This window comes from Lineus longissimus, chromosome 5, assembly GCF_910592395.1.
Source record: "Lineus longissimus chromosome 5, tnLinLong1.2, whole genome shotgun sequence".
Lineage (NCBI taxonomy): Eukaryota > Metazoa > Nemertea > Pilidiophora > Heteronemertea > Lineidae > Lineus > Lineus longissimus.
This window is the reverse complement of record NC_088312.1, coordinates 16,319,273-16,331,688: the sequence shown is the minus strand read 5'-3', so window position 1 is coordinate 16,331,688 and position 12,416 is coordinate 16,319,273. Positions and strand designations below refer to the sequence as shown.

The 12,416-nt window shown below is 45.7% G+C and overlaps 1 protein-coding gene across 5 annotated transcripts in view; it reads right to left on the bottom strand.

Moving 5' to 3' along the window:
- The window catches only part of LOC135488778 (oxygen-dependent coproporphyrinogen-III oxidase-like), a 215,130-nt gene that overhangs the window by 146,316 nt on the left and 56,398 nt on the right, over positions 1–12,416 (bottom strand). For all 5 annotated transcript variants that reach the window (XM_064773594.1, XM_064773592.1, XM_064773591.1 and 2 more), the window contains one exon: positions 4,394–4,468. In XM_064773594.1, coding sequence (XP_064629664.1) covers positions 4,394–4,468 — 75 coding nt within the window. The remainder of the gene's footprint in view (positions 1–4,393; positions 4,469–12,416) is intronic.

Genomic DNA, 12,416 nt, shown 5'->3' with positions numbered 1-12,416 from the left:
GCAGGGAAACACCTAGACCACGTGCTGAGCGGCGACAATTGGACCAAGAGACAGCATACCGTCTGTTAACCTGGAACAATCGCGCATGTAATACTGGGAGAATGAAGAGTGAGAACTCCACGTAGCTGCATCTAAAACCTCATTCAGCGCCACTCCCTTATACTCGGCCCACGAAGTAGAAATGGCCCGAATCTCATGGGCCGTAATGGCGCCTAGGCGACGAAGCTCTGGAGAAACGAGTGTCATAGAATAGGCCATCCGGATGGTGGCCACCAACCATCTGGAGACCGTGGCCGCAGCTATCTCCCTAGTAAACCCCTCTCTATCAGACAAAAAGAGGCGCTTCCTGCCTAGGCAAACAGCAGGCTCCTTAGTCTTATTAGAATAGAACTTCAATGCCCTAACAGGACAGAGAGTTCTGTCCGGGAGGTCTCTTGAGACCGTAGCGGATAAAGAGGGGATAAACACCGGGCGCCTGGAGGTGTGCGGCGCCTGGTTTTTAGCCAGAAAGCCTGGGACGAATTCTAGGACCGCGCCCCTCTCAGTGAAAGCCAATTTATCAAAGGCTAAAGCATGGAGCTCAGACCGCCGCTGTACCGTGGCCAAAGCCACCAGGTAAACGGTCTTAAAGGTCAGATGTTTAAAATCTGCCTGATGCATGGGTTCAAATGGAAATTTCATGAGAGCCCTTAAGACCACCGAGAGGTCCCACTTGGGAGAGAGCTGAATGGAGCGAGGACGCTCCAAAGACATATTGCGAAGCAACGATGAAACAGCGTCATCCCAAGACGGTTGCCACGATTCAGTCAGCTTTAAGGTGACTGAAACGGCGGAGCGATAACCTTTCACTCCCTGAACCGAAAACTTCCGGACCGAGAATAGAAAATTCAAGAAGTCGAGGAAGTTGGGAAGAGAGGGAGCGACCGGAGAAACTCCGTGCTCCCGACACCAGTTTCGAAAGACAGCCCACTTGCTATCGTATGAATCAAGGGTAGACTGTCTCTGAGGTTGGGCGACTTTACGGATAACGTCTTCCGAAAAGCCTCTCTCTCGGAGGAAATACCCGACAGCCTCCAGACGTGAAGCCTGTAAAAAGAAGGGTCTTGATGACAGACCCGGCCGATCGGGTGATAAAGCAGACGGTCCCACGCCGGCAGGCGGCGGGGGTGATCCGTAAGCAGCTCCAGCAGAACCGGGAACCAGGCCTGGTTCGGCCAGCACGGTGCTATCAGACAAAGTCTGACCCGTGAACTGGCCACCTTGTTGAGTACCGGTAGCAACAGAGGGGTTGGCGGGTATGCATAAACATTGAGGCCGTCCCAGGAGGCCGACAGGCTCTCAACTCCCAAGGCCTCCTCGTCCGGGAGGGGTGAATAGTACAGGGGGAACCTCTTGTTCAACCGAGTCGCAAACAAGTCCACGACCGGAGCATCCCACAGGGCCCCCAGGCGAGAGACCACCTCGCGATGGAGGGTCCACTCTGTCTGGACCAGACGGTCCGACCTGGAAATGGCGTCGGCCAAGATATTTCTCTTGCCAGGGATGTGACGGGGGAGGAGCTGGATATCCAAGCGGCGACAAAGCTGCAGGAGCTCCCAAGTGAGACGGCACAATGTGTCGGATCTCGTCACCCCCTGTCTCCGAATATAAGCGACCACCGTCGAATTGTCGGAGAAAAGAGAAACCCTGTGACCCCTCAGATGAGACGTGAAGGCCCTCACGGCCAGGATGACAGCCTGCATCTCGAGGATATTGATCGAGAGACGCGCATCCCCCTCTGACCACGTGCCCTTGGTGGTCAGGTCCCCTTCTTCAAATGGGCGCCCCAACCATAAAGGGAGGCGTCCGTGAACAGGGGCATCTGGGGCGACGGAGGGCTGAGCTGCACTCAGCGGAGGAGCTTCGTCTCCGGGCCCCAAAAACTCCACACCTCCCTCAGAAGAGACCCCGGTATAAATATCCGCTGGTCGAGGGAGTCCGTGAATGGACGCCAACTCGACAGCAGGAGGAGCTGGAGTGGGCGCATATACAGGCGGCCGAAAGGAACCTGGTCCGCTGCCGAATTGAGCAGCCCCAGCAGCGACAGAAACTGTCGGGCTGTGGCGCTGTCCTGACGGCGAAAAATCCCGACCAAGGACCGAATCTTGCGAATTCGGTCCGGAGGGGGGACATCAGGCCCTCTCGTGTGCGAAATCGCACCCCCACGAAGACATAATCCTGAGCTGCGCCCAGCTCGGATTTGTCCCAATTGGAGTGGCGAGAGGGAGCCGCAGCTTCTGCCTGCACTTGGGGACGAAAGGAGGAGGAGCCACGCGAGGACGAGGGCCCACGAGGAGCCGACGAACCTCGAGGGCGTCGAGACCTCACCTGTTGTCCCCTGCCCGCGGCCTGTGAATAGGAACGCGGACAGGGGCGGCCTGGGGAGTCGAGACTGACTCCAACAGGCGATCAGACTGTGCCTGAGCACCCATGGTGTCAGGCAGGGAGTCATGAAACAAGAAAGGGCGACTCAATGAAGCGGTCCTTAATGCCCCCCGCAGAAACTGTGACCTGACCGTGCTCAACCCCCCGATGAGCAGGTCGCGGCGTTTTAGCACGCCGTTAGCCGCCTGCTTAGCAGTGAGATCACTGGCATGCTGCAGGGACTGCTGGAGGGACATCGCGAGAATACGCTGTTCCTCCGAGGCATCCGCGGCTAGAGACCTGGTAAGGGCACACAGAGTCAGGTCGGAGTAGGATAACACCGCCTGGGTCACCTTAGCCTGGGCCTCGTCATTCTTCGCATCCTTTAAGGCCGAAGAAGAGAGGACTTTAGGGGGTACCAAACCCGAAAGTTGGATGTCGTCCTTGAGGGGCGACAGTGAAACCGGGTCGGTTCCCGACGGTGAGACCCGATAATAATCGGAACTGTAGGACAGGCTTGGAGGGGAAGCGGTCGTGAATCGCTTCCCAGCCTGAGTCCAGGCACCCGGTCCCGTAGACGGGAGCGTCGAGACCAGGGCGCGCTGGTGACCCCCGCAAGAAGGTGCTGTATCCCTGAGAGCCGTATCCAACCATGTGGAGGCTCTAATCAGAGCCGGAGACGCGGGCAATTTCTGGAAAGCCCGGTCAGGGACCGCATCCAACTCCTGCTCGAAGGCGTCGCCGAACAAGTCGAACGGCACCTTACCGAGGGCGGGGTTGACCGTCGGGAGAGGACATGTGTCTTGCGGCACAAATTGCCGAACAAGAGCGCCCAAGTCGCGCATACCCGCGACAATGGCGGAGTCCTCACCCCCAGAGGGGGGGTCAGCCTGAGAGGCCGAAAAAGACTGTGAGTCGCTAAACTCACAGTCCATTGGCCGATGACTCAAAAGCCACCGGCCTCTCGGCCGGGCGAGCCGAGGACCTGTCATGGAGGTTGGAAGCCTCCATGCAGTCTGTCAGGCTCTTAAGCAACTGCCGTTGATCCTCCGTGAGAGAGGAAGCAAGAGGCAGAGGCTCAGAGCTCAAATCCGACTCCCGTGGTGCAGACACGGGAGGGGGGAGGGGGGCACGCCTGACCGGCAGCCACACCCGTCAACCCTGACATACCCGACAGAGCAGGGTGGGGTGATCCCCGGAGTGGCCGTGGACTCAACCGTGGAGCTGGCAGAGCCAGCTGCCGCCGGCAAGGGCAGCAGCCGCAACCCCGTCGCAAACCCCGGAGGGGGACGGGGGAGCACACCTGAAATAACAGGCTCACCGGGGGCGACGCTGCTCACCAACCCATGACAGGAGGGGGCGTCGGTGGGGGGATCGGGACGTAAAACGTCCAGAGTCCCACCCGGAGCCCTGCCCCCTGAAAAGGGGACAGATAATAAGCTTCCCGAAGGTGTCCCGGGGTGTCCTTCTCGAACGTAGGATCGACCAAAATTTGGCGAAAACAACGTAGAAAAACTCGGAACAGTGTGCAACAGTGTGCCGAGGAAGAAGTACTAGTGAATGGCGGCTCTCACGAGGCAGAGGCTGTATAGGGGCGCCGCCTAGGTGTAGCTAAGCGAACTAGCTAAGAGATTTCTATTTTAAATAGATTATTTCTTCCTCGGGTGTGTCCGAATGGAGTACACATGCACCTGGGTAGAGTATGAACGACATAAAATTAGATCGGACTGCAATTCCGAGTCAGAGGTCACATGACCGATTGGGTCTTGTGTACAAAGTTTTAAGTTCATAGCCCAAGCGGTAAGAAACTTGCCACTGTTTTTGAAACAGGATACAGACAAGGATGATAATGACAGACTCTGCGGTATTGCATAGACTCCCCTTCTGTGAGCCAAAAATACAAGGCGTGCCCAATACCACAAACGAATAAGCATAATCAATACAAAATTTTAAGACATTTACTTCAGTTGACCAAAAAACCCCAACTTACTCCACTTCTCGTCCATTTGTCAACATGAAAAGTTTGCTTCCCATCTAATTCTTCCATTTTCTTACATACTTCTCCCTGAAAAGAGACAAACAAGTCAAGTCATTTTGTTGAATATTGTTTATACCAGGCTGAGCATTATCTGATTCAAATCATGTATCTAATATAGAGATAATATTAATTCTGAGGCAGACGATTATGGAGCAATACTTCACTTGCATCTTGAGACAAAATTATTTGTCATTTCTACCTACCTCATGAAAGTTAGAAATATTCGCACAACAGGTGAAACTTCGCACACAGAAGAGCCGATTTTGAGATCTGAGGCACTGTCATGGTTGACACTTTTTGCCATTTTGACCAAAAGTCGGCCGCTCCTAAAGTTCATATTTGTCCTCACAACCACTATCCACTCAACTTTAAATTACCAACATTTCATGGGGAGTCACTGAAAGCAACCTAAGCTCTGGTAAGACCCAACCAACCCCCGCCTAAGAGTGTTTTTTTCCAATCCAACGACTCCCACTGCTCTATTTCCCTTGCAACATAAAACTAATTTGCATTGTTACCAGATTGAGTGTCCACTCAGGAATGTAGCTTTTCCTGCAGTGTGATTAGCCTGCGCGACAAAAGGGCATTATCCACAACTGTATTGCTCTCAATGTGTCAATTGACATGAGACTTCGGATCTCGCTCTGGTTATTTTCACCAAAGTACAGTTGTTTCATCAAAACAATAGAAATAAATAAAACGATGAAAAGGCCAGGGGCCATTGTGCTAACAGTATTCATATTTGGTGCTTAGGAATTCATGCTCATTAAGAAACATACTACATGTAGTATAACGTCAAATCAAAATTTGTATGATATGTGATGTATCCTTTCTTGGAGTACCTACCATGAAAATATTATTGAAAACAAGTCACTAATAAACGAGATATTGCTCTTTTCACCTCATCAGTTTTGGTCGATGGTGGCCAAGTCGAGAATCATATTGGACCAACATTCGGTGATGTAGCTTTAGCGGTTAAGAAATGTGCCATTGTAACACGCAAAAGGCCAATTTTAACCATTTGACCTCTTTGATCTTAAGAAGCACGTTAAATCACAAACTCATACGACATGTGATGTATCCTTGCTTGGAGTACCTACCATAATGAAATGTCCTGGGGACATTTTGCTCACCTAGGAATCAATTAGTTGCAGATGAAATGACATATGGAGGTTAAATTTACTTTTAGATATGACAAAGTGCGGCACTGTCAATGACACTTTTAGAGTTTGACCTATGTGATATTGATAAACTAGATCACAAATGACCTAAATTGGGTCAACTTGTACAGATGCCCAATAGGTATCGCCATATAAAATTTGAAGAATCTAAGACAAAAAGTAGTGAAACGTACCAACTTCAGTGGAATTTTAGAGTTTGACCTTTCTGACCATGGAAATTAGGTCGAGGTCAAAATGTTATATGTTCTATGTCAATCTTGATCATATCGATCAATGATGCACCTTTGAGGATCACACAGTGAAGGTTTCTTGATATAACTGACATATCGTTTTATGACCTGACATGGAGTTTTATGACCTGATCTACTTACACCTGAAAAGTAGGTCACACTGACCTGAGTTTTTATTAATATATACAGATGCCAAATAGGCGTCTACATATCAAGTTTGAAGAGTCTAGGGCAACTAATGACGAAATGTGCTACCTTAACTGAAATTTTAGAGTTTGACCTCTGTGACCTTCAAAAGTAGGTCAAATCAAAAAAGGCGTATATTATGTCATGTAGTCTCATCAGAAGTATTGACAGTAAAAATTTCATTGTTCTAGTTATCAACGTTCATGAGATATTAACAAAATAAGGTTTTCAAAGATGGCTGCCGGGCGTCCAGAAAATACGTCAAATGGCAATGATTTTTTTGTGTTGAGTCATGTTATCATAACACATCCTCATACCAAGTTCCAACTTTCTAGACTCAATAGTGTGTAAACGTGCCCCTATTGTTGACGGACCGACAGACGATGGACGATGGACAAGACGTGCTGAGATAGGCTCACCCATGTGAGCTAAAAATAATATCAAAAACAAGTCATTTATAAGCAAGATATTGCACTTTTTACCTTTTCAGTTTTGGCCCCCTCGTGGCCAAGTTGAGAATCAGATCAAACTGAATTTTGGCGTCAGAGGTTATCTGACTAGGGGATCATGTGTACGAAGTTTCAAGTTCATGGCTAATACCATAGCGGGGCAAGCATTTAAAATTTCTTAACCCCCGAACGGGGCAAGGCATTTCAGGTAGTGGCAACCAATTCAGAAAAATAGCATCGCAAAGCGAGCATAACCCCTCAGCCTATTAAGGTTGAAGGTGAGATAATGGTGAAGTTGGCTTAGTGGAGTGGCTAGTTTGCATATGGAAATTAAAATTGTGGAAACCTATTTTGAGGATGTGAGTGTGGCGGCCATATTGAATTTCGAATCGTGCTGATTTTCAAAAGGAACCTTCCCCTTACAAAACTGCATTAGGCCTACACCCACTAAAAATTGATTCCATCCTCCAAGCCGTTCTCCCCTAAATTGACGGAAACCGATTTCAAGCACGCCGCCCTAGTGGCCATATTGATAATTGGAACGAGCCCGTTTTCGAAAGGAACCTCGCTCTAGTCACCCTCAACGTACATACCAAAAATGAATTTAATCGGACGAACGGTTCTCCTCGAAATTGACGGAAACCGATTTCAAGCATGCCGCCAATTTCATTTCCCGCGAAATCTCGAAAATCAGGTGACCTGCAATCGTGGATTGAAAATAACATTAACCTCGGTTCAGCAGGTCAGCAGGTATACCGGCTGTTCCAATCATCCCCCTACAGCCAGCCGTTCAAAAGGTAATGTTATTCACCCCACATGGAGTGCAAGTAATTGATTAAGCCCCTGCATAACTTAACAGCAATGGCTTGGCTTCTGTGAGTGAAGGAGAATTGACAGTTTTTTTATGGGAGTAACATTATTGTGTTGCTTAAAACGTCTACTTTTTACTCATGTAAGAATCGTAGTACTAATAATAACTTCAACTTATTTTCCAGTTATGATAACACAACACGCATCTTCATGATCATGATCTTTCTCAAACTAACTGAATGACCTAATCGCCTTGGACGCACAACCTAACCACATGTCAATCCGCCCCGACGATCGACACATCCATTCGATTCGATAACCCTCGATAAAGTTTGATAAATAAACTAGAACTGAGATTTCACAGGAGCACCTGTGAATTCATGACTCCAGGGTTGTTTTGAGGGCGATATTGTAAGAGTTGGTCTTGAGTATGGGGACGTGAAGGTCCGTGTGAGGCACCTGGGAGAGAAGACTAGTTGAACGATGTGATCATGGAGGTATCAATAATTATTTATACCTCCATGACGGGATCTGACACGGACACTACTATTGATCTCATTATATTAATACCATTTAATTACAAAAAAGTGAAAACAGATCATTTCATATTCCTTGGCATAAATTAAAATAGGAGTGCGGGAACAAGGTTTTTTAGCAGGAGGAAAGCGAGAACATTTTGCGCCGTCGTATTCCGATTTGGCTGGTTAGTGGTGAAATCTGCTTTTAATTTTGCAAATTAACATATTCGTTTTCTAGTTCTAACATTGTCTGCAAGGAGGATACCGCGGTGACGTCACATCACGTGATCCCGACCCATATTAGTGATCGCTATGGCCAATCAGATTCAGTCTACTGACAGCACCAGCACTGAACACATTTCCACGTCTCACTGTCTGGTGCGCTCCTGTACACAAAAACACCAATAGACATGAAATATTGCAATACCTAGTATGGATTCTTCCTGTGTAAAATAAAATTTACAGAGCAGATTAACTTCCACGAATAAAAAAGACGTTTGGCATGGCCAAAGTGCGGAAATAATGTCTCCGCTAAAATACACTACGAAATACACTAGGCAATACACTACGCAATATACAGTAGAGATGCAGTTGAGTTTGTTATTGTTTTGACTTAGAAGCCCGCCCATATCATAATATATTCATGTATTCATGAAGTATGAACTCATTTCTGTCCCATACAACTCTAAGAACAGTCAATTTCTCCTTAAATCATCACCGAAACCGCGATATCCGCAGGAAGATTTCATTCTAGTGTCCGAAAATGCATGATCTTACAGGGGCGCTAACTCGACAAATAGAGGGGATCTATGGGGATCTATGCGAGTTTTAGGTATTACAGGTCTCGAACTTGTAAAATCTGTAAACATGCCTCCAAATCCCATTATGATAATGAAGAGATTGCCCCATATCTGGGAGACTGTTTTGAAACCATCGCTAATTTTGGAAGATCGGTGCCGGCTATTTGGTTTAAAAAACCCTATTTTTCCCCATCAAAACAGCACTTTTCATTATTCAAATGATAGCTTATTGTCTGAAGACTTATTTCATAGCAGAAAAGTACTAATAACTCTGAATTGATGCGAAAAATCTAACTTTTTTGATGACTTGATTTTCCCTTGGCCGTGGATCGAGTTTGTTTACAATATGCAGCGCCATCTTGGAAAAGCCGTGACGTCACCGCGGTATCCTCCTTGCGTTGTCTGTAAAGATGCTTTCCCAATGCTTGACTGGTCTGGCAAGAGACATTGCTAGGAAAACGTGACGTCATTTTGGCCATTCTCCCTACCGCACGCCCTCTCTCTCCGTAAAAGTTCCTGACATGGTGTGAAGTGGGAGGGCGCACAATGGGAACCACACTGCCGCGATGTTAATAGTTTCTATTTATAGAATTCAGCGGCAGAGATTTTAGGCACGGAAAAAGTGGATTAACTCGGCTAATCTCAATGGATTTTACCCAGGAATGTTTTCAAGGCGAGAGAAACATCTGATTCAAGTACTGCGCTTATTAGATTTCATGTTCAGGCCGAAGATTGGCCTAAAACGTGGACGAAAAGAGTGCATTATCGAGTGTTGGAGAGGTCACGTGATTGGACGAGAAACCTGAACAAAGTTTTCGTGCTTTTAGCTATCAACATCAATGGCTATAATATACTCCTCCAGAATAGTAGAACTAATAGAACTAATTTCCGAAGTTTCCAATAGTTTGAACACAAATCAGAACATCGCCCATCAGCTGGACTCAGATCTGCATAAATTACGATAAATAATGAGGTCGTCGCTTCAATTTCGCAAAGAAAGTTGACTCCATTCGAAGGTTGTTTTGACCAAATTCTGTTGAACTCATCGTTATGAGGGCATTTGAACACATTCTCGTTGATCTTTTCTATAAACGTGTGAAGTTTCGCACCAAAATACGTTTCCGTAAAGGCTTAAAAAAGAAAATTCGTCACTTACAAAATCGTCGCTCCAGTAGAAATAAAAATGTCACCGCCATTTTCTTGACGATAGTACTCCAGGTACCCTCGGCGGGAAATTTAAAGCGGGATCATCCGGGGTCAAACAACAGTTTTGCTCACTACCGCCAACTGGTGATATAAATCGATACTAATCTATTTTATATCAAAACTTCTGTATCATGAAGACCTTTTCAACTTTATTTCAAGCTTTTATCTGCTGGAATAGAGCTTCAAAAAATTGTTTTTTCATTTACGCATTTTGCCCCCTGGGGAGCTGAATTTGAGTCGAATCGCCCAAATTTTTTTCCGTAAGCAACATTTTCTGCGGTGTTTATAAGCAAGACTAGATTTGAAGTGCCTTGGTTGTATGATTACAAAATGCCCAACTTTGTCTACAGATGGCATGATGGAAGGATGGCAGGATGGGTGGAAGGACGGACACCAATCGAATAGCTATTTGACTAGCTCCGCTGACTTTGTCAGCTGAGCTAAAAACGAATTTGATCGGACAAACGGTTCTCCTCCAAATTGATGGAAACCAATTTCAAACACGCCGCCCTGGTGGCCATATTGATAATCGGAACAAGCCCGTTTTCGAAAGGAAGCTTTCTCTGGTCACCCCCAATGTACATACCAAAAATTGAATTGATTGTCAAAGCTGTTCTCCTAGAAATCGACGGAAACCAAGTAGCAGACACCCGCCAGGTCGGACGGCGCACGTGACGACAATACCCCTATAGCCCATTTGGGCTGAGGGGTAAAAACAATAATAACAACACAATCAACCAAGATAGATCCAATAAAGTATACATTTTCTGAAAGCTTATAATCACTACTATAATGGACGTAGAGCTGAAATAGTTTGTCACACATCTCCTCCGTCAGTTCAGATCGGATGACCTCGAAACTTTTCCTGAAAGTTGTGGTTGATATGGAGATGGTCCTCGCCGGGTTAAGTGGGTAAACTTTGCAGCGATTTTGGAGAAATAGCATTTTTTGTTCTTTCTATATATGGGCATACTAATTAACATAAGGGGCCATTTCATCAGGTCTGAGTTTTCATATGGGGCCATCTATTAAATCAAAAGTGTGGGATTATAAGAAAATAAGCCAGGAAAGTATTGGGGCCACAATATGTTTAAAACATTCATCCATCTCTGCAATTTTTCCCCTTTATTTTGGTCGTACTCTTTCACCTTACGTTGTTAATTTAATCTTAATTTTTCGAAGTACCGTATGGGAATTCATCACGTGATACACGTCACATAATAACATAACCGCCTCATCCGACCCAAGCACAGCTCCCTATATGAATACCCGGGGCAAATATAAAATAAAATGAAACGGCCAGGGGCCATTGTGCTCACCGTATAGAGATTTGGTTCTTTGGAATTCATCCAGATTAAGAAACATTGTACATGTATAGTACATAGGTCAAACCAAAGTCGATATGACATGTGATGTATCGTTGCTTGGAGTAAGTACCATAAGAATATCATCAAAAACAAGTCTCTAATAAACGAGATATTGCACTTTTTACCTATTTTAGTTTTGGCCTCCTGGTGGCCGAGTTGAGTACCAGATCAGACCGAAATTCGGTGTTACATGACGTAGGGAGTCATGTGTATCAAATTTCAATTTCAAAGCTTTAGTGGTTAAGAAATGTGCCATAGTTACAATCAAATGACCAATTTACGCCATTTGACCTCTGTGACCTTGAAAAGCAGGTCAGATCAAAAACTCATATGATATGTGATGTATCCTTGCTAGGAGAACCTACCATAAAAATGCTATTGAAAACGAATCACTAAAAATAAGCAAGATATTGCACTTCTTACTTTTTCCATTATGGCCCCCTGGTGGCCGAATAAAGAATCAGATCGGGCCAAAATTTGGCATCAGAGTTTATCTGATGTAGGGGATTATATGCACCAAGTTTCAAGTTCATAGCTTTACTGGTTAAGAAACGTGCCATAGTTTACCCTCTAACGGCCAATTTACGCCATATGACCTCTGTGACCTTGAAAAGTAGGTCAAATTGAAAAGCCGTAAGATATGTGATGTATTCTTCCTAAAAGTACCTACCATAAAAATTTTATCGAAAACAAGTCACTTATAAGCAAGATATCACACTTTTTAGATTTCCACTTTTGGCCACCTGGTGGCAAAGTTGAGAATCAGATCAAACTGAAATTCAGCACCAGAGGCTATGTGATATAGGGGGTTATATGTACCAAGTTTCAAGTTCATAGCTTTAGTGGTTAAGAAACGTGCCATAGTTAGCACTCTAATGGCTAATTTACGCCATATGACCTCTGTGACCTTGAAAGCAAGGTCAAATTAAAAACCCGTATAATATAAAATGTATATTTGCTATGAGTACCTACAACAAAACTTTTATCGAAAACAAATCACTTATAAGCAAGATATCACACTTTTTAGATTTCCACTTTTGGCCCCCTGGTGGCAAAGTTAGGAATCAGATCGAACCAAAATTCAGCACCAGAGGCTATGTGATATAGGGGGTTATATGTACCAAGTTTCAAGTTCATAGCTTTAGTGGTTAAGAAACGTGCCATAGTTTACACTCTAATGGCCAATTTACGTCATATGACCTCTGTGACCTTGAAAACAAGGTCAAAT